Here is a 22227-nt window from a genome sequence, read left to right as displayed (position 1 = left end):
GTTTTATGCACACTTTATGTCATATTCGTGCATTTTCTCGGAACTAACCTATTAACAAGATGCCGAAGTGCCGATTCTTGTTTCTGCTGTTTTTGGTTTCAGAAATCCTAGTAAGGAAATATTCTCGGAATTGGACGAAATCAAAGCCCAGGGGCCTATTTTTCCACGAAGCTTCCGTAAGTCCGAAGGAGAGACGAAGAGGGGCGACGAGGGGGCCACACCCTAGGGCGGCGCGGCCCCCCTTGGCCGCGCGGCCCCGTGGTGTGGGGCCCCCGTGCCGCCTCTTGACCTGCCCTTCCGCCTACAAATAGCCTCCGTGACGAAACCCCCGCACCGAGAACCACGATACGGAAAACCTTCCCGGAGACGCCGCCACCGCCGCTCCCAGCTCGGGGATCCAGAGATCGCCTCCGGCACCCTGCCGGAGAGGGGAATCATCTCCCGGAGGACTCTACGCCGCCATGGTCGCCTCCGGTGTGATGTGTGAGTAGTCTACCCCTGGACTATGGGTCCATAGCAGTAGCTAGATGGTTGTCTTCTCCCCATTGTGCTATCATTGTCGGATCTTGTGAGCTGCCTAACATGATCAAGATCGTCTATCTGTAATTGTATATGTTGCGTTTGTTGGGATCCGATGAATAGAGAATACTTGTTATGTTGATTATCAAAGTTATATCTATGTGTTGTTTGTGATCTTGCATGCTCTCCGTTATTAGTAGATGCTCTGGCCAAGTTGATGCTAGTAACTCCAAGAGGGAGTATTTATGCTCGATAGTGGGTTCATGTCTCCGTGAATCTGGAGGGGTGACAAGAACCTCTAAGGTTATGGATGTGCTGTTGCCACTAGGGATAAAACATTAGTGCTATGTTCAAGGATGTAGTCACTAGTTACATTACGCGCAATACTTAATGCAATTGTCTGTTGTTAGCAACTTAATACTGGAGGGGGTTCGGATGATAACCTGAAGGTGGACTTTTTAGGCATAGATGCAGTTGGATGGCGGTCTATGTACTTTGTCGTAATGCCCAATTAAATCTCACTATACTCATCATGATATGTATGTGCATTGTCATGCTCTCTTTATTTGTCAATTGCCCAACTGTAATTTGTTCACCCAACATGCTGTTCGTCTTATGGGAGAGACACCTCTAGTGAACTGTGGACCCCGGTCCAATTCTCTTTACTAAAATACAACCTACTGCAATACTTGTTCTACTGTTTTCTGCAAACAATCATCTTCCACACAATACGGTTAATCCTTTGTTACAGCAAGCCGGTGAGATTGACAACCTCACTGTTTCGTTGGGGCAAAGTACTTTGGTTGTGTTGTGCAGGTTCCACGTTGGCGCCGGAATCCCTGGTGTTGCGCCGCACTACATCTCGCCGCCATCAACCTTCAACGTGCTTCTTGACTCCTACTGGTCCGATTAAACCTTGGTTTCTTACTGAGGGAAACTTGTCGCTGTGCGCATCACACCTTCCTCTTGGGGTTCCCAACGGACGTGCCAACCACACACATCAGACAGCAGGGGGTGCATCCGGAAAAAGAACAAAAGAGATATCATCCACCGGGTAAGTACCCGAGGTGGGGCGAGGATAGAAGGGACGCGTCTCATCAAACGTGACATCACGAGAGATGCGCATCCGACGACCAACGGGGTCCCAACAGCGATAGCCCTTATGCTCATCACTGTATCCGTGAAAAACACACTCAACAGACTGAGCGGTCAGTTTGGTGCGTTCGCGAGGAGGCAGAAGGACATAGCAGACGCAACCAAATGAACGGACAGTCGAGTAGTCTGGAGAAACACCAGAGACACGCTCGAGAGGAATGCCACCCTGTAGAGCAGCGGAAGGCTGAATGTTAATGAGGTGGGCCGACGTAGCAACAGCCTCAGCCCAGAAATGTGGCGGAAGAGAAGAAGCAATCATCATAGCACGGGTGGTCTCAAGAAGATGACGATGCTTACGCTCGGCGACGCCATTTTGAGCATGCGCGCCGGGACAAGAAAACTGAGCGAGGGTGCCCTCCTCAGCAAGGACACCACGAAGGTGCTGGGAGATATACTCACCAGCAGAATCAGCACGGAACACGCGAATGGGTGAGGAATACTGAGTGCGGACCATGGCCGCAAAACGCTGATAAATAGAGAGCACCTCACTGTGAGAGTGCATGAAAAACACCCAGGTGTACCGTGAAAAATCATCAATGAATAAGATATAGTATCGATGGCCCCCTTTCGAAGCGAAGGGAGCCGGACCCCAAACATCTGAATGGACTAAATCGAACGGTCAATGAGAGACAGACATACTAGTAGGATAAGGAAGCTGAATCTGTTTGCCTAACCTACAGCCCTGACAGTGTAACGACCCATCTCCAGAGACAGACCCTAGAAGGCCACGATGAACCAAAGACGACAGGCGAGAGTCACAAAGGTGACCAAGACGATGATGCCACTGCTGAAAAGAGCCGGTGACAGAGGCAACAACCGGAGGAGAACTGACATATGGAGTGGCAGCGGAAGGAACACGAAGCCAGTCTAACTCCCAAAGCCCCGGAGACTTACGGCTACGAGGGCCAGCTCCAACCAGGGCCTGTGTGCGACGATCCTGAACCGCACAAGACTCAGCGTCAAGAATGACGCGACAACCAGAATCGGTGAGCTGGCTAGCAGAGAAAAGGTTCATCTGAAGGCGAGGAACATGAGAAACATCAGGGACAGAGAAAGAGGGAGTAGAAAGGGTGCCTCTACTAGAAACAGGAATAGAGGTACCATCAGCCGTGACAACACGGACAGGAGAAATAAGAGACCGAAGAGCAGACAGAATAGAAGACTCAGAGGTCATATGAAAAGAAGCTCCAGAATCCAGATACCACGGGGACATACCTGACTGTGTAGAAACTGGTGGTCGCGTTAGCTGGAAGAGCCGATCCACGTAACTAGCAACGCGCCGGCGAGAAAGAGTCTCGTAGTAGCAAGCAGACCACGAAGACCCACGAGAATGTCCCGATCGGAGAGTGCAACCGCAGAAGATCTCGAAGAGCCAGCCTGCTGACGATCCTGGAACTGCTGACGTAAACTGGGATCCCGCGTCCAACAGGTGGAGGAAGTGTGGCCAACCTTGCCACAGTAGGTGCAATGAGGACGAGGGCGGAGACTCGGACCGCGAGGCTGCTGACATAAACTGGAATCCCAAGCATCAAGCAGGCGGTGAAGCTGCGCTATCTCATGCGCAGAGAGGGGCGCGACTGGAGAGGTCGACGTACAATCAGGTGCCGATGAGGAGCTATCACCCACACGCACAGAGGCCACCAAAGGGGGTGACGGAGAGCAACACGCCGATGAAGACAGAGTCGGCAAAACGCGGTCATAACCGCGGGAAGAGGCCGCGAAAGTCGATGTAGAGCGGCGGGCCGACGTAGACGAAGTCGGCGAAGCGCGGGCAGAGCCGCATGAAGAGGCCGCAAAAGTCGGTGAAGCGCGGGCAGAGCCGCATGAAGAGGCCGCAAAAGTCGATGTAGAGTGGCGGGCCGACGTAAACGAAGTCGGCGAAGCGCGGGCAGAGCTGCATGAAGAGGCCGCAAAAGTCGATGTAGAGCGGCAGGCCGAGGGAGACGAAATCGGCGAAGCGCGGCCAGAGCCGCGCGAAGAGGCCGCAAACGGCGACGAAGAATGGCTAGTCGTCATACACGGAGGCAGCGGACAAAGACCAAGGACCGAAGGGAGGCCCAAAGATAATTTGGGATCAGCGGAAGAAGACATCGGATAGCACACAGTAAATTTTTTTTTTGTATTCTTTTTTTTTTTTTTGCTCTTTTTTTTTTTCAGATCCAAGTCAACTGGGAAGGTGCGGATCGGGAGATAGAGAAAACAATAGAAACGGACGACGCAGCGAGGGGAGATCGACCAGGCAGGGGAGCAGGCCAGCACGATCGGGCGGGAGCAGGGCCAGCACGATCAGCCGGCAGCCAGGGACCAGGGCGGGACCAGGAGATCGGCCGGGCGGCGGAATTCGGGCGGGAGCAGATCGGCCGGCGTCGGGCGGGACCAGGAATCGGCCGGGTGGCCGGGCGGCGGAATTCGGGCACTCGGGCGTGACAAGGAATCGGCCTGGCGGCGGAATCGGCCGGGGGGCGAGGAGAGCAACGCGCAGGAGAGGATCCACGCGCGGGACGAGCGGAATCGGCCGGGCAGAAGACAAAGGAATCGGGCGACGGACGACGGACGGAAGATTGAACAAGCAACATCGGCCGGGGGAGACTAGAGGATCAATATTTGCTCTGATACCATGTTAGGGCAATATGCTTGTTGTATTACCAGGGGGCCAAAGGCCACAATATATAGTACATGTACAGGTGCACATATGCAGAAAGCCCCCTAACATATGGGGAAACTACAAAATACAGATATATATACATCTAACAAAGAGGAGGATGAAGTCGCCATGGGCGATGTATCGCCTTTACCGTCCGCCGGATCTTTGAGATATCTCTGCCGCACGCCGGAGGAGGTTGTCGACAGGGATCTCCAGGATCCTATTCGCGAGATGGCATGGAGGTCGATCAAGCGGCTTCATCGGCGTCAGTTGCAGAGACAGGCGGCCATGGAGTTCATGGCAATGGAAGGTACGTCACTTTCTACGATGTCGACGCCGTTGGGCAGGTCGAGTTCAAAAAAATCTCTGAATCTACCTGTGCTTGAACCATCTCTTTTCGTTGATGATGGTCAAGAAGGTTGGACTACCGTTCGCCGGCGACGATGGTCGGAGCTCAGCAAGAAATCGCATAATCCGGTGATTGATCCGTGTTTTGCGGGGCGTTCGAATTTGCGGGACACAGGCTCAAACTTGCGGCCCTGTCCAGTTCGGCGTGGCCCGGCCCGAACGCTGGTTCGCAGGCCTGTTTCGATGTTCTTTGATCGATCTGCTGAGGTTGATAGACCGATCCAAGTTAAGGTTGGAGGCGTTGTCGCGGGACACGCTTTTCGACGGCTGCTAGGGTTTGCCTGGCGAAAGATAGAGAGAGGCGAGAAGGTTGTCCAGCAGCCGACTTCCGCCGAGGTGATGAACGGAGATGACGCCCAGGGTGGCTTCAACCCTGGCAGGGGCGGTTTCAACCATGGGCGCGGGGGTCATCAACCTCGTGGTGGCCGTGCGGGCAATGTCATGCGCGGACGCATGGGGCAAGGGACTGGCCGAGGAGGGCAAGGCTTCTCCGGCGGCCGTGGCTACCAAGGTACGTTTCAAGCTGGTTTCGGACGCAATTTTGTTCAAGGAGAATCAAGCGGGACAGGAGGAGGTGGGAACTACACCAACTCCAGAGATGAAAATTGGGGAGGATAGAGAAACTATGGCAACAATTTATAGAGCAACAATAGGGCCGGTTTTGGGAACAACCAGCAGAGATGGCCTAGTCAGAATAATGGGGGAAGAGGAGGTGCTTTTCAGCCGAGGTTCCGAGGGAATGGTGATGGGGCACCGTCTAGAGGACAAATTGATGCTGACTTACTTCATCAAACAGTTCAAGCCGTAGTTGCTGCGGTTACGGTGGCTAATAAGGTTAATGATGTGGCTAGTGCACCAGATTCTAATGTGGCAGCCGGTGCAAATCCTATACCGGCTGTGAATGTGGTTGAGCCTCCTGTGGCTCAAGGCAATGCAAAAGACAATGAAGGGGCAGGGCCTGCAAAGAAAAAGAAGGAAGACAAGGAGACTTGTTTTCGTTGCAAGAAGCCGGGTCACTTTATTGATGATTGCACTACACCATATTGCGACATTTGTGAGTCAGTTAATCATGTTTCTTCTGCTTGTCATCTTTTGCAAGCTACAAAACCTACTGCTATTCTTCATGGTTATGCCAATGAGGCCCTGATGTTTTTTGAAATGCCATGTGGAGCTTTCAAATCCAAGGTGAAAATCCTAAACTTGCTAAGGTGTCGGTTGAGGGGGAAGTTATGACTATCCCTCAGATTATAGAACATATGAAGAGGATTGTGCCCTATGAGAAATTCCACTGGGAAGTCTTCCATTACAAGGATAATATATACAGAGTAAAATTACCAAGCAAACATGAAGTGCAGAGACTCAAGAACTTTGGCTCTTATGTTTGCCCTCAGAAGGACACTGTTTTATTCTTTGATTTTTGGTCTTCAGTGGAGGAGCCACTTTATATGCTGCCAGAGGTGTGGGTACGTGTTGATGGGGTGCCATCTGACATGAGATCTGATTATTTGTCCTTATGGGGGATTGGTTCTCTTTTTGGAAAAACTTTGGATGTGGACATGCCCTTTACCCGCAAGAATAAGCTGCTTAGAATCAAGATTGGGTGTTTGGACCGTAACCTTATTCCCGCGGATAGTGATGTTTTCATTAGGAGGGGCTTCTATAAACTCCGTTTTGAGGTAGAGACTGGACATATTGCTCAGGAGGTGAATATGACTGAGGCAAATATTGACAAGGATGGGGGAGGTGATCCAAACAATGGTTTGGGGGGTTTTGATGGGCATAATGATATGGAGATGGATGCTAGAGGAGCGGAAGAAGAGGCAACTTCCAACAAGGATGGCCAAGATGGAAGTGTTGCACAAAATGGCGTTGTAGGGATGCAAGAGCTCAATGATCAAGTGGAGGGAATTAAAATTGGGACACTAAGGGTGCCTCTTTCTCCAATAGGTACTGCTCCTTCTGATCAAAAGTTAGCTGAAAAAACATTATGGTTGAGCCTATATTACATGCTTTAAAACTATCACTAAACAACAAACTACACACTGATTTCAATGCAGATTCAGAGAAGGTCCGATTCTCCTCGGGATTGCCGAGGGGCAGGGCAGTTGGGGCATGCAGTGATGCGCTGTCCGCTGGCAACAGGCCGCACGATTCCCGAGGCGGTGATCCCCAGCCCAGTGGCCGACCAGGGGTGCTGCTGGTTGCTGCAGCAACCAACGTGATGTCGCCAGCTAGCCAGGAGCAGCCCGGCGCTGCTGCAGAGACCGGGGCGGGGTCACGATGGACCAATGAGAAGCAGGGGACAGTGCCGGTCGGCCCTGCTGGCGTCAGGCGCAGCGTTGGCACAGTTGGGCAGGGAGGATCTTCTGTGGCAATGCAAACGATGTCTGGGTCGGTGGATATGTCTGCTGCGCCACAGAAAATCTTGCCATCTGCTCACACTGCCATTTCTGCTGACTGCGGAGACCAGGCAAATCATGCGGATGATGATAGACCAATCATGAGGTCTCTGGTACAGAATCCGAGCGGATCGGGTGTGCATGATACTGGTATGGCCTCTGATGTGTTGCCCCTTAATCCGCTTTTTAACAATTTACCTTCTGATTCGGGGCTTTTTGTGCCACCTTATTTTAGCGTTGTTAATGATGTTGCTGCTTCATTGGAACCAGATAACATACATATGGGTGATGCTATGGGAAGTTCTTGTGTTCAGAAGACTGAGAAGAGTGCTTTTGGTCCTAATAATACAACGAGGGATGACTCATTTCTGAAAAATACCGGTGAGTTACCTATATTTTTCGAGGGTTCATCTAGCGATACTTTGCACACTCGATCTATATCTTTAGTGGAGAATGATTCTGTTTCTCATCGTCCTTCTATAGAGGAGGTAATTGCGTTTGGGGGTATTCCAAAGCCCAATACTGGTGTGAGGTCGAGTATACGGTTGGGTGGCCAGCCTAATGCCGACATGCCTCAGATGGAGAAGGCAATGAAGATGGCGCAGTTGCGGGATGATTCTTTCACTTCACGTCAGTTGACAACCCCCATGCACTCTATTATTAATATCCCTGATTCTGAGATTGCTAGGAGAGCGGATCGATTAGGCATATCTTTAGGTAATTCAGTTGGAGAGATAGGTAACTCTGTTAAAGGGATTAAAATGGTGGAAGAAGCACGTATTCTAACTATTTTAGAGAAAAAGAAGATTGAGACTGAGAATATGGAGGAAGGGCTGGAGACTCTTGTATTGTCAAGAGTATCCAACCTTCATGAAGACTTGATTGATGATGATGTCACCTCACTTGATTTGGATGATCAAATAGAACATCTTAAACCAGTGGTGAAGGTAAAGAAAATGAGGCAACAGAAAATTTATGATACTAACAATATCCGAAAAAGTACTAGAAAAAGAATTAAGAAACAATTGTCGTAATGCAGAATCTAAAAGGTATTAATTGGAATCCAGGGGGTTTTGGGGATACTGCTAAACATTTGTTTGTTAAAGAGGCGATTAGGGAACATAAATTGGACTTCATAGCTTTGTTGGAAACTGGAAGATCTAATTTTTTGATTCCCTTTCTGAACCAATTGGCGGCGGGGTATAATTTCTCTTGGTTTTGCTTACCACCACATGGTCGCTCAGGAGGTATTCTAGTGGGAATAAACTTCGATACGCTACAAGTGTTAAAAGTAAGTACAGGAGATTTCTGTGTTAAACTCCATATCAAATGTAAGAGAGATGGTTTTGAATGGATTCTGGTGCCGGACTACAAGTGTTAAAAGTAAGTACAGGAGATTTTTGTGTTAAACTCCATATCAAATGTAAGAGAGATGGTTTTGAATGGATTCTGGTGCCGGTCTATGGGGTTGCCCAAGACGAGCACAAAGCAGAATTTTTGGCTGAATTAGTGAGAACTTGTGAATCTGAAACACTGCCTATGTTGGTAGGGGGTGATTTCAATATTATTCGTAAGCGAGAGGAGAAAAATAATAATAATTTCAAAGCGCGTTGGCCCTTTGTTTTTAATGCAATTATTAAGCACTTGAACTTGCGTGAAATTGCTCTCACTGGGAGAAAATTTACATGGGCAAGTAGAAGAACTGAGCCTACATATGAGAAGCTAGATAGAGTTCTAGCATCAATTTCGTGGGAACAGAAATTCCCTTTGGTAACTGTTAGAGCTTTATCCAGAGCTGATTCTGATCATACTCCTATACTTATTGATTCAGGAGTGAAAACACACCTGGGTAACCAAGCAAAATTCTCTTTTGAGTTACATTGGTTGCGTCAAGAAGATTTTTTTGATATGGTAGTAAAGGAGTGGAACTCAGTTATTGGTGGAGCTAATCCTATGGAGATTTGGTTGAATAAATTAAGACATATAAGAAGATTTCTTAGAGGTTGGGCAAAGAACCAAAGTGGAAGGTATAAGAAAGAAAAAGAGCGATTATTGAATATCATCGACAAGCTGGACGTGAAAGCCTAAACAAATATTTTGAATATAAATTAAAGAGAGGAATTAAAAAAGCGAATGATAATTAAGAAGAGATGAGGAATCCAAATGGGCCCAAAGAGCGAAGGTTAAGCATATTCAGAAAGGGGGTAATAATACAAGATATTTTCACTTAATAGCTAATGGTAAACACCGAAAGAAGAAAATCTTCCAACTTGAACAGCAAGAGGGGACTATTGTTGGGGAAGATAATCTAAAAGTTTATATGACGGAGTTCTATAAGAAATTATTTGGAGAACCCAATCCAACAAATATTACATTAAATGAAACGGAGTTACATGATATTACGCAAATTTCACCAATTGAGAATGAAATTTTGACGGCCCCTTTTACTGAAGAGGAGGTTTTTCAAGCGATTTCTCAGATGGAACTGAACAAAGCGCCGGGGCCTGATGGGTTTCCCGCTGAGTTCTACCAGAAATTTTGGGGAGTAATAAAGACTGATCAGATGGCCTTATTTTCACAGTTTTCTAATGGGGATTTGCCCCTTTATAAACTGAATTTCGGGGTTATCACATTACTACCCAAAAAAGAAAATGCGGTTCAAATTCACCAATATAGACCTATTTGTCTACTTAATGTCTGTTTCAAAATATTCACTAAAGTTGGTACTAATCGCATATCGGGGATTGCCCCGAGAGTCATTAAGCCGACTCAATCAGCCTTCATGTCAGGTAGGATATTTTGGAAGGGGTGGTAATACTTCATGAAACAATTCATGAGCTACATACGAAGAAGATGGATGAGGTGTTATTTAAGATCGATTTCGAAAAAGCATATGACAAGGTGAAATGGCCTTTTTTTACAACAAACACTAAGGATGAAAGGTTTTGCTCCAGAATGGAGTAGGCTAGTGAAACAATTCGTCCAAGGTGGTAGTGTTGGAGTTAAGGTGAATGATGACATTGGTCATTATTTCCAGACAAGAAAAGGCCTAAGGCAAGGAGACCCGCTGTCTCCGATACTTTTTAATATTGTAGTGGATATGCTTGCCATCTTAATTGAACGTGCCAAAGAGGATGGTCAAGTTGGAGGACTTATTCCGCATTTAGTTGAGGGAGGTCTCTCTATACTACAATACGCTGATGATACAATTCTTTTTTTGGAGCATGACTTGAGCAAAGCTGTTAATATGAAATTAATTCTATGTCTCTTTGAAGAATTATCGGGACTCAAGATTAATTTTCATAAGAGTGAGATTTTTTGTTTTGGAAAGGCTAAGGAGGAGGAGATCCAGTATAAAAAGATTTTTGGATGTGATGCTGGACAACTTCCCTTTAGATATTTAGGTATTCCAATCAATTACAAGAAACTCAAGAACTCTGAATGGTATCCGGTAGAAACACGGTTTGAGAGTAAATTAGGATGCTGGAAAGGGAAGTTACTATCCTATGGTGATAGGTTAGTTCTTATTAATTCAGTATTAACTAGCTTACCGATGTTTATGTTGTCTTTCCTGCAAATACCTGTTGGGGTCAGGAAACGTTTGGACTTCTATAGATCAAGATTTTTTTGGCAGTCCGATGAAAACAAAAGAAAATACCGGCTTACAAAATGGAACATAGTTTGTAGACCTAAAGATCAAGGGAGATTAGGTATTGAAGTTCTGGAAATAAAAAACAGATGTTTGAGTAAGTGGCTTTTTAAACTTATTAATGAGGAAGGAGTATGGCAAGAATTATTACATAATAAATACCTAAGTCATAAGACATTATCGGAGGTTCAAGCGAAACCTACTGACTCCCCATTTTGGAAAGGTATAATGGAGGTCAAACAGGAGTTTTTTTCTAGGGGTTTCTTCAAAGTGGGTAATGGTAGCAGTACTCGCTTTTGGGAAGATACCTGGTTAGGTAAGACTTCTTTGGCCCAACAATATCCGTCGTTATATAATATTATGCATCATAAGAATGTCAAAGTTGCTCAAGTACTAGGTCAGACGCCGATGAATATTACTTTTCGGAGAATTTTAAATGGTAATAAATGGACTTCATGGATGCAGCTATGTAGAAAACTGATGATGGTACAGTTAAACGACGAAGAGGATCGTTTTGTTTGGAACTTGTCGTCTAATGGTCTGTTTACAGTAAAGTCGATGTATGAAGATCTTATGTGTGATCATACCCCTTTTCTGAGAAAATATCTTTGGAAGGTGAAAATTCTGCTAAAAAATAAAATTTGCATGTGGTTCTTGAGTAATAAGGTTTTGTTAACCAAAGATAATTTAGTTAAACGGCATTGGAATGGGTGTACAAAATGTGTCTTCTGTGGGGAACAGGAGACCATTCAACACCTTTTTATTGAATGCCCCTTAGTTAAACTCTTATGGCGTACGGTGAACTTTACTTTTGATCTTCCATCTCCCACCAATATTACCAATATGTTTGGTAATTGGTTAAATGGAGTAGATAGACAATCTAAGGCATACATCCGGATTGGGGTTGTTGCTTTATGTTGATCTATTTGGAGGATCAGGAATGATATGATTTTTAATAAAAAACCTTCATTTCATTTCTTGCAGGTTATTCATATGGTCTCCCATTGGTCCAACTTTGGGCTCTACTATCTCCGGTGGGACAACGGGATGCCATGGTTTCTGGATGCACACGGCTCCTGATGGTCGCTCAGGATATCTTGTGCCAGGCTGGTTGGCGTCATTCTAGAAGGCTATGTTGATATGTAGTCTTTCTTCTTTTGAGTTTCTTTCATGGATTGATTGTTGTATCAATCCTTGATAAAGCGTGCCTTGTAATTTTTGATACTCAGAACTTTTTTGCTTAATAAAGGGCTGTGTGCATCGTCACGATGCAGAAGCCGGGGCATACACCCATTTCGAAAAAAAAATTCATCATGTAGACATAATAATTAAGATTGTTCAGGCACTAGAGCTAACTGAGCTGATTTTTCAAAACTTACTTGGAAATTGATGATTCTCTGTACATATGTGCAAAATCTACTCCCAGCTGAAGTTCCATAGATGTAGAAGTAGCTTCTAGCATCCACGTTGATGGGTTGTAGTTGTCCTTGATCCTGGGTACCCCAGGTATTGCCTAGAAGAACAAAGAAAATTAATTCACCATTCTATGTTGTGAGGAAATATGCAACTTATATTTCAATGAGATCATAGAGCATAGGCCGATATATATACACTATGTGGAAAACCCCTTATACAATAGGAAAAATACATTGAAAGTATATACAACTCTAACACCCCAAAAAACACAAGGTGAATCAACAAGACCGGCCTTCATGAAGAAATCTGCTAATGTAACTCTGGAGGCACATATTGTGGGGTAACCGCATGATTCTGCAAGTGTGATGAAAGAAGCATCAACACCCCCCCCCCCCCCCCCCCCCTCCTCCCCAAATTCAAACACAGCGACAGTTGAGATTGCTCCATACCCCTTCATAATTAAGGGCATGATAGTCTATTATTTATTTATTTGTGATTAAAACTCAGCTAAAAATGACTGTTGTGTCTTCTTCAATATGCCGCTACCGACGCAGTTGCCAGCGCTTGACGGGCTTGTGGATATGCTGGTTCCCAGTGTCCCAACAAGAAGCAGCATGGAGCCGGACGAGGTTCATAGGTTGTTGCTGCCTGCAGCTAAGGCGGCGAATGTGGGCTTACGAGACGGTGGACGTGGACGATTTGGATATGCGTGATCCAATTGGGGGAGTAGCAGGATTCAATCCATGACAGGGGCGGGGGCAGCAGGAATTGATCTATAATTCAAGGGTGGAGTCGCATGAGCTTAGTAAGATAAGTTGTTTGGGAGACCAGAAACAGTCGGGATTTGTACTCCATGAGGCCATTGGCGAATATATATAATATACTCGTACATGTGTGGTAGATATGCAGAAAACCACTTATACTACAGGGACACTACACGGCTATGCATCGGAAATATATACAGTTCTAACATGTGCAACATAGCAACTGGGAGAAATGTAAGGCGGGGGGTGTACTGAGTCTGAACCAACGTACATCAGAAATTAAAACAGTGCAACAATGATAGTATTTCTTGCCACTTGCTATGTACATCACAAATCATGAAAATAAGGAATGGGTCCAGAAAAACACACAACTTGAAAAATACATAAAAGGTGTAAACAAAATCTACTTAGGCTTGTTTAATGCAAACGATAGGTTCAGACTGACTTATAGTTATATCACATATAAATGGACGATAAAAATCATATCTGCATTTTTTCGAGAAAACGCAAAGGACCTTTGTGCTTCATTTCATTGAACCAACACCTTTTATGTAAGGAAGAGTTAGTATTACTAATTACCTGAAAATAGTGTATGATGTCACACGAAAGGTGTCCAAGTGGCCCAGCATAGATCAACTCTCCACCCCTTTTCATCAGCATCAACTACATATATGATGTAAGATAATTAGTGAATACGGTAACTCACTTCTATATGGAGTTGCTTTGGTTAAGGAGTTTACAGTCAATAATGTACACCAAATTTACATGGAACTAGCTGATTCTTTTATTGATTGGATGAAATTAGCTGTATTGCCCACACGATTGGACAGTTATAGATTAGAAAATAGTAAAATACACACATGTATATTTAAAAGTAGAGTCTGATTTCTTATAGAACTTTAACACCTATAAATGAAAATTGCATGCAGCTGTTCTCACTGTTATCATTTAAACCCTACCTAGATAAGCGTACTAGATATATTCCTCTCATATATCCAATTAATCTAAAATTTTACCCCATGAATGAAAATGTCAGCTCATTTTAACATGGTGGTGCAACAGAGATCTGGTTTCAGTCTTGGGGTTAGCTAAGTAACCAGTTAATATGGTTTGATAACTTTCAGTTCGCAAGGGCCTAACATTAATTAACTGGATTTTGATATATTTCTCCAAATAATCGACTTATAATACTATATATATGTGATGAACCAATTCTAGATTATTTACAGTTTAAAACTATCATAGTAATTCCTATAGAGAGAATCTTGGAGAAGGATATATATGTATAGTTACCTCATCAAATGCCTCAAATATCTCGATACTTGGTTGGTGAATGGTGCACACAACTGTTCGACCTGTGTCTGCAACGTTCTTCACTGCACGCATGACAATAGCAGCTGCCCTTGCGTCCAAGCCTGATGTTGGCTCATCCATGAATATAATTGAAGGGTTAGCCACGAGTTCAACTGCAACAGTGAGCCGTTTACGTTGCTCTGTTGATAGTCCATTTACCCCTCGTACTCCAACCAAAGAATCTCTATTTTCGTCTAGCTCGATTGTTTCAAGAACTTCATTGACAAATTCCTGTGGGGAAAGAAATATGGTGAGCTCACACTCATCTCAATTGTTTGAAGCACCTATGCAAATACTGTATGCTACGCTTTTATTCTTTTCATATAGATTTGCATAAATGTAAGTTTTATTTTGATACGACAACATAGAGCTCACATTTCTTGTTTTCGAATCAATTTCTGGTGGAAGGCGCAACCAGGCTGAATATGCTACTGACTCGCCCACTGTGATTTGGGGGGAATGAACATCAGTTTGTTCACAGTAGCCTGATATCCTAGCAAAAGTTTGCTGAATTTTAGGATAACCTCCTATTCTTATATCCCCTTCAATAACACCGCCTGTTTTCCTTCCAGCAAGAACATCAAGGAGTGTTGTTTTTCCAGCTCCAGTAACCCCCATGAGTGCCGAGAGAACACCTGGCTGGAATGCTCCAGTGATATTGTGGAGTAGTTGTAGTTTCCTTTCCATGTAACCATGCTCCCTCATTTTCTGCAAGAAGGAAATACTTACATATTACTGATCATCCCTTGGTATGATTCTAAGTTCTCCATCATGTGTTCATAGATGTTCAAGCTACGTGAGAATTACCACAGGGGTGTCTACGTAGTAGTTGACATCCTGGAATGTCATTATAAGGGGTGTGAAAGGCAATACCATCCTCCCTGCACAAGATTTAATTACTGATTAGCTATATCCCCATTGACAGTAGGACTTGTGTTTATTTGCATCGTGTACAATTGAACCAACCAGTCCTATTAGGCGTCGAAGCAGTTTCTACTTGTAACTTAGGCATCCCATTATCCATAACCTTGGACATATGTTGGTCTCTTCCATCAAATGTGTTAGATCTATTGCGAGAGATAATAGCTCGAGAAGTTCCTGGAGCTGAGAGGCTCATAGGAGGTAAGAACAGAGAAAACAATATCTTCTTCTGAATGGAGATATGTTTGCCCCACCTCAGATGTTATTTTTCTCCAGCATATGATTTATTTATAATTTGATATTAGAAGTATTTAAATTGCTTAGCTTAATGAAAGTTAAGAACTTACGGTTTTTAATAGTCAAGCCAATAGCAAAGCCCGCATTGAACAATAATATGAATCCAATCAGTGCTCCAACTGAGATCCAGTAGAAGTAGCTGGAGAAGTCTAGCCCTTGATCCATTAGTATTCTCCTTCCAAGTGTTACACCAGATACAGTGATCTATCAACATGGAAATTTAGTCTCGTTTGACTGTGCAACTGTTTACAATAAACTCAGACCTGGTATGCCAGAATGTACCTCCAACCATCTTGGTGCCAAAAACTCATTTCCAGTTAAGCCTATCTCACCGTATGATAATGGAGAGAGCCAAAATCCCCATTTTAGCCAATTAGGAAGAAATTCTGTAGCAACAAGGCACTGAAAACGTTAGTGATGTTTGTTTCATAGTTGAGTACAACATACTTTTGCAAGAAAGTAGGACTCATCTCTTGCTAGCAATATGAAATTTATGAAAATAAGGGAATGTCTTACGGCGAGGAATTATGAAACCCCCAAACAGAAGGATGGCTACAAAAGTCATCGTACCACCAACTGAACTAACCACCACTGTTTGAAAGTATGAGGCGACACATCGAAACATTGATAGTGACACGGTGTGGATGAGGAAGAGGACAAGGAGATGACCAAAAAATCTAAACACAAGAATGATGCATGTTAGCACCAAGTAAGTATTGCATATGGAAACACTAGGTTTTGTGGAAAGAAAATCCAAAAGAGAAGTAAATGAAGTGTAAGACAAGGGAATTATACTCCCTTTGTTCCATATTACTCCGCACATAAGGTTTGGTCAAAGTCAAATGTTTCAAAGATTGATTAATTTTATAGGAAAACGTATTAAAATGTACAATATCTAATCAATATTGTTAGAACCGCAATAGTACATACTTTTGTATTATACACATTTTGTATTGTATATGTTGATATTTTGTCCTATCCATTTGGTCAAACATTACAAAGCTTGACTTTGACCAAACCTAATATGTGGAGTAATATGGAATGGAAGGAGTATATTTGAATACAAGATCCAGTACAAACAATGTTATATTTTTCACTAGGATGATCATATTCTGAATCCATTTAAAAAAAATAACATACTCTGAATGAATTAAGTGTTAATGTTGATAACTTCTGGATGGTAGCAGAAAATGTTGTTGTTGAGTTGGAGCTTCCTTCCCACTAGTAGCTAGTTTTTAAAATCTTATTGTAGTTTTACCTGGATGCTTCCGGAGTATAGCCAATCAAGTAGTAGGATATTGATGTCCAAACTACTGACTCAACTAAAGAGACTGGAATCTTTAGGATAAAAGATGGTATTGCATAAGCCCATGCAGGATAGAAGTAGTAGTCTCGCTGTTTGTAGAAGACTGGGAGTCTATTAATTGCCATGGCCAGCTCAGGGAAACCATTCACTACCAGCAGGAGGAGCGCATAGAAGAGTGAACTCATATAATAGTTAGCATGAACTCTGTCAACACCCATACGTGTGCGCAGAAATACTGTCCCAGCAATAAGAGCGATTACTCCAAGCTGCAGTGAAATATGTAGTATGCTAACTTATGGTGTTCATGTTGAGAAAAATGCAAACTTTACTGTAAAATCAATCGATTTTAGAAAGAGCACTATAAGAAATACTCCAGCCAAAAACACTATAGCTCTGATACTATAGACTAGTAGAGGTAATGATATAAGCACACAAAGCATTGAAGTCCTCATGTTGCGCACTGATTGTATATTAAGATGCTGCATTTTTTAGGAAAAGACATTAAGATGCTGCATGCAGGGAAAGTTCCATAATGGCTAAAATGTTTCGCATACTGCTTTGTGGCCTTCCATGTAGTCCGACAGTTCAATGTTCTTCCTCTGTAGAAGAAACTTGTGCATAATGGCTACAAATCCATGTAAAGTGTCTTAAGTACATCAGTTCCTAATTCCTACAATATTTTGCATTTGAGCACACCTTAAGTTGTACCCCCCCCCCCCCCCCCTCCCGCCCCCGTTCTGCGATGGCCACATGCATATGTGTGTAATACTTGTAGAGGCTTTGGGCCATTTAGAATGAAAATTCAGATGGAGGGTGTTCTCCCTACCCCGGTGAAAATTCAAAAAATAAAATCAATATATATAGCATATGATGATACAACTTTAAGGGTCTCAATTATTTTATGACCAAACTGATCTCAATTTTTAGTCATAAGGCTTTACTGAGACTGCCATAGTAACACGAGAGCACAATGCGTGTAATATGAAGATTGTGCGTACGGACTAGAACTCAACTTGCACACATAAATAAATAGCTTGTGAAGTTTGGCATAGAACTGTAAAACTAGGTTACAGATCTACTTGCTTACCTGAATGGCTTTTGTTATATAGAGGAAGGCATTCCTTTTCATAAGAAGGAGCTCCCGTGCAAAACATGCCTTGAGGAGATCCCACTTGGATAACGAGTAGATGCTGAAGGAAAGGGCATTCTTATGTCCTTTCGATTCGTCATACGGCTTCAAAAGCTCCTCAGCAAGATCCTGTCCACTTTGCGATGCTTTGAACTTATTGCAGAATTGGTCAACTGTAACAAAATTATATGTTTCTTCGGCAAGGCTCCAGTATTGCTGTTGATCATTTTTTGACAAGACCTATATACACACAAGTTTTGAGGGGTGAATTACTTTATGATGGCAAGCTAGTTTACAAATAAGGAAGACAAACTCAGGTTATCATAATCTACACCCAGTTAATCTATCTACCTTCTATTATATACTAAAAGCAATATACATGGGTCCTAATAGAGGTACCACGTCATTCAAATTTTTGATAGTTAGAACAAAAACTTGTGGCTAGGATTGCTACGTTCTAACTAAAACTCGTTTATTCTAACAAAGTTTGATTTTGTGGAATGTACATTAAAATTATATGTGTAACTTCAAGCATATCTCTTCAAAAGGATTGCTATTTTCACTACTCTTGAAACATAAAATATCCAGTTGTGTTATTAGATAGTCACCAAACGACTGCACATAAATCCAGTAAAGTTTCACACAAGAACTAGAGAGGCTCAAATTTGAACGCCAGGTGCCGCATGTCTTGATGTTTAAGTTAAGTCAAGGTTCCATGTGGATTATTAGACGACAGGCTAACCGAACCAAGCCAAGATGCCTTACATGAACTTCTAGATTCCTCCTTAAAAACTCCTAGTTTCTATTGGTGCTTTTTTACATAAGCAATTCAGTAATGAGTCATGGTGTCAGACTATGCACATTATTATTTTGGTAAATACCTCTTGAAGAAAGTCAGCGCCCCCTTTTCTTTCGGGGCACTTAAATCCACATGATTCAAAGAAACTCATAATGCGATTCCTAGATCCATGGTATACGATCTGTCCTTCAGCCATCAAGATAATATCATCAAAAAGTTCGTATGTCTCTGGTGCTGGTTGAAGGAGTGAGACCAGTATAGTAGACTCTGATATATGAGCTAGCTGTTGGAGGCAAGAAACAATTTGGAAGGTGGTCGAAGTGTCCAGCCCAGTTGATATTTCATCCATGAATAGAGCTTTTGAGGGTCCTACCATCATCTCTCCTGATTGTAAGACATTTTTACAAGTGAAAAAGTAAGCATCCAGCATCGAATTAATTTTATTTTACTCGTACCATATAGACCAAAATCGAGCTTAGGATTAGACTATAGAAATGGGAGAAAATACTGCTAAGTTGATTCGTCTATTAGGGTGGCTTGTGTGCTTTCATCACAATAGAAATTTGTGATTTACCCTACCCCTGCTGTCAGCTTAGGTGTGACAAGATTATCATAGTTTATGGCCATAAGAAAGTACTGGAAACATTGATGACGAAATGAAACGTATATAAGTTTCGACATGCAGTTAATAAATTTTAGTCAACAGATTGCACAGTTATTACTTATTTATGTTTTAAAAAATTAAGATTAGAATTGAGATACAGTATCCTGAAAGTTTCTTTTTTGAACTGACAGTATCCTGAAAGTTGATATGTTATAAATTCACCTGTGGTTAGTCTTTTCTTCTCACCGCCTGAAATACCTCGTCGCATGGCATTTCCCACTTGTACATCAGCGCATATGTCAAGTCCCATGATCTGTGAGGCAAGAAAGAGATTACACGCATGAGAAGTATTATGCACGGGTCTAGATTTTTTTTGAGTAACAATTACCTTCATAATGTAGTCTGTTTGCAAGCTTCTTTCTAAACCTTCCACACATACTGCCTGTAAAAAGTGTACATGGTTTTTAACTGTCACAACTGCAATTACTAGGGGTATAAGCACACTAGTATACTATTTTCTTTAAAACCCAATAGGAAATAACCAGGCCAATTTTTTTTGGCGGAAAGGGTCGTGATTTCAATTTTGTTTCAATGTGATCAGAGAAAAGGGTTCTGATCTACACACTCAGATACTTTGGAAAATTATACAGAAAAAGGTTAGTATCTATTTACCTTCATGAACGTATCTATGTTGGGGTCAGGGGTGATCCCAGCCTCCTTCTCCCTTTTAATGACTTCCCTCATGATTTCTGTTGTATACAAGAAATTTACAACACTTGGTTTAGTAGATAGAATGGGATATCAAATTTTCCAGTAAGTAAGGTCACTATGACCTTTTGGTATTTACTTCCCTTAAAGAACTCTAAGTTACACGGGAAAACTTGAGTAGAGCAGGTGCGCTTTGCGCACCTTCAAATTTTTTGACATTTTATTTTTTATATCTCTCAAAGTATATAATTTTTTGATTTGATATTTTTGCTGTTCACTCAAAAATAACAAATATAATGAGGGAAAAATAGTTTGGATTTTTTTGCAATTTCAAATTATATTAAAATTCAAAATAAATTATTGAAATATATATACATAATAGCATTAAAAATACGAAATATGTTTCCCACATTCTAGTTTTAATGTTTAAGTGGTCTGCAAATTTCAAGTTCAAAGATTGTGTGGTGCGAGAGATACAAAAATGACAAGTTGTTTGATAGGGAAAAAAAGATAGCAAGGATGTTGATGCAGTATAGACAGTCCAGATGGGGTGCGCACTGAGCACCTGCCGAGATGGGGTGGGCACTGGGCACCTGCTCTGAAAGTCATCTCTCTAGTTACACTTACACCGGCCTGCTCCCAATTTCAATGCAGAGGCTGGGGCTCCCCATTTTGGGAAAAAAAAAGAAACACCGGCCTACTCCCAAGAAAGAAAATAGGCTTAATTACCTGCTCTGCTGCCAACGCCTTGGAACCTTGCAGAGAAATCGAGCGTCTCCCTGACAGTCATCTCAGGGACATGAAGATCATACTGGCCAATGTAAGCTGCTGTCTTCTCCGGAACGAAATCTTGCAGCTTGACACCATTGTAGTCAATTTCTCCTGTTACCTATGAAATGCATACATATGTATGTGGTTGTGAGTAAACAAAGTAGTGAAATCGTGGCACACGGCATTTTCTCTGTTATATATCTTCGTGTGCAAGCAAATGATAGGGATGGGGATACCTTGAGATTTCTATTGAGCTTTCCTGCAAGTGCTAGCAAGAGGGTGGTTTTACCGCAGCCAGGGGGTCCAAGGAGTAAGGTCATCCTGCATGTACATGTAGTCATATACAGATTGATATTGCATACCCATGATGAGGACATAAATGACAGATGATTATGCCGAGGAGATCGGTTACCTTGAAGGTTTGAGGATGCCCGTGACATCTTTGAGGATGTGGATCCTTTCCTGGTTACTTTTGAAGCCCAGCATGGTGGTGAGCATCTGCGGATATCAACGGTGGCATTTGAGCGAACATGTGGCGAGTGGCAGTAGAGAAGAGAAGAGTGGGCGGGTTAATGAGTTACGGAGAGCATGGAGATGGCGGAGTTGAGGAGCGTGGGAAGGGGCTTGCCGTCGACGACCTGGCATTCCGCCTCCACGCGCACGTTCCGCCACCGCACCTCCACCGTCGGCTGGCGCACGCCCACCCTGTCCATCCGGCGGCGCTGGTGCCGTAGCAGGCGGAGGTTGTCCTTGTGGATGTCGGCGATGAGGGTGTGCACCAGCTCCCGCCGCTCCGCCGCCCCCATGCTCCGCACGTCCACGGGCTCCAGTCCGTTGGCATCGGCCTTGGCATGGAGAGGGAGCGAGGTGTGGAGCCTGTCCAAGGTTGGCAGCCGCTCGATGGCCGCCCATTTCAGCTCGACTTCTTCGTCGTTGTGCTGTTCTCTCAGGGACAATGAGAGGGAGGAGGTGCAGGAGAGTGCCTCCCTCAACGACGACGATGCCAGCTGCAGCCTGCTCGCTGCTGAGGCCGCCTCCTTCTTCTCTGATGATTCGTGATCCACTACTATCTCGGCTTGTTCCTCGTCCATCTCCACCATGCTGCTCATCACCTCCCTCGGTCTAGTCTACTAGCTTCCTCCTCCCTTGTTGCATTAGTAGAGTTGATGAAGCAATCTGAATTTGAGTATTCCTTTTGTCTTTACCATCAACTACTAGCTTGATTCATTATGATGCCGTTGACCTAATTTTCCTTGTTTAAACATACGAATCTGCCAGTACAATGACCTGACATATCCTCGTCACACAAGACAAAGTAGCACCTGACTGACAATACTAGTGCAGAGATGCTAAGCTAAGCGCTCGCGTGCCGCCCAACAAATTAA

General features: G+C 43.5%; 1 protein-coding gene across 1 annotated transcript in view; it reads right to left on the bottom strand.

Moving 5' to 3' along the window:
• The window catches only part of LOC127334198 (ABC transporter G family member 41), a 30967-nt gene extending 8975 nt beyond the window's left edge, over positions 1-21992 (bottom strand). Inside the window, exons 1-19 of the mRNA XM_051360621.2 lie at positions 21424-21992; positions 21255-21340; positions 21079-21163; positions 20801-20960; positions 20036-20112; positions 19752-19805; positions 19586-19676; positions 18842-19143; positions 17919-18200; positions 16784-17097; positions 16042-16202; positions 15808-15911; positions 15576-15729; positions 15274-15411; positions 15115-15188; positions 14683-15015; positions 14248-14538; positions 13534-13617; positions 12154-12287 (exon numbers count right to left, since the gene is read on the bottom strand). Coding sequence (XP_051216581.1) covers positions 12154-12287; positions 13534-13617; positions 14248-14538; positions 14683-15015; positions 15115-15188; positions 15274-15411; positions 15576-15729; positions 15808-15911; positions 16042-16202; positions 16784-17097; positions 17919-18200; positions 18842-19143; positions 19586-19676; positions 19752-19805; positions 20036-20112; positions 20801-20960; positions 21079-21163; positions 21255-21340; positions 21424-21951 — 3452 coding nt within the window. The 5' untranslated portion in view covers positions 21952-21992. The remainder of the gene's footprint in view (positions 1-12153; positions 12288-13533; positions 13618-14247; positions 14539-14682; positions 15016-15114; positions 15189-15273; positions 15412-15575; positions 15730-15807; positions 15912-16041; positions 16203-16783; positions 17098-17918; positions 18201-18841; positions 19144-19585; positions 19677-19751; positions 19806-20035; positions 20113-20800; positions 20961-21078; positions 21164-21254; positions 21341-21423) is intronic.
• Between the last annotated feature and the right edge of the window lie 235 nt (positions 21993-22227).

Source organism: Lolium perenne, unplaced genomic scaffold (assembly GCF_019359855.2).
Source record: "Lolium perenne isolate Kyuss_39 unplaced genomic scaffold, Kyuss_2.0 unplaced26, whole genome shotgun sequence".
NCBI lineage: Eukaryota > Viridiplantae > Streptophyta > Magnoliopsida > Poales > Poaceae > Lolium > Lolium perenne.
The sequence above is the reverse complement of the archived record's forward strand: the minus strand, read 5'-3'. Positions and strand labels throughout refer to the sequence as shown.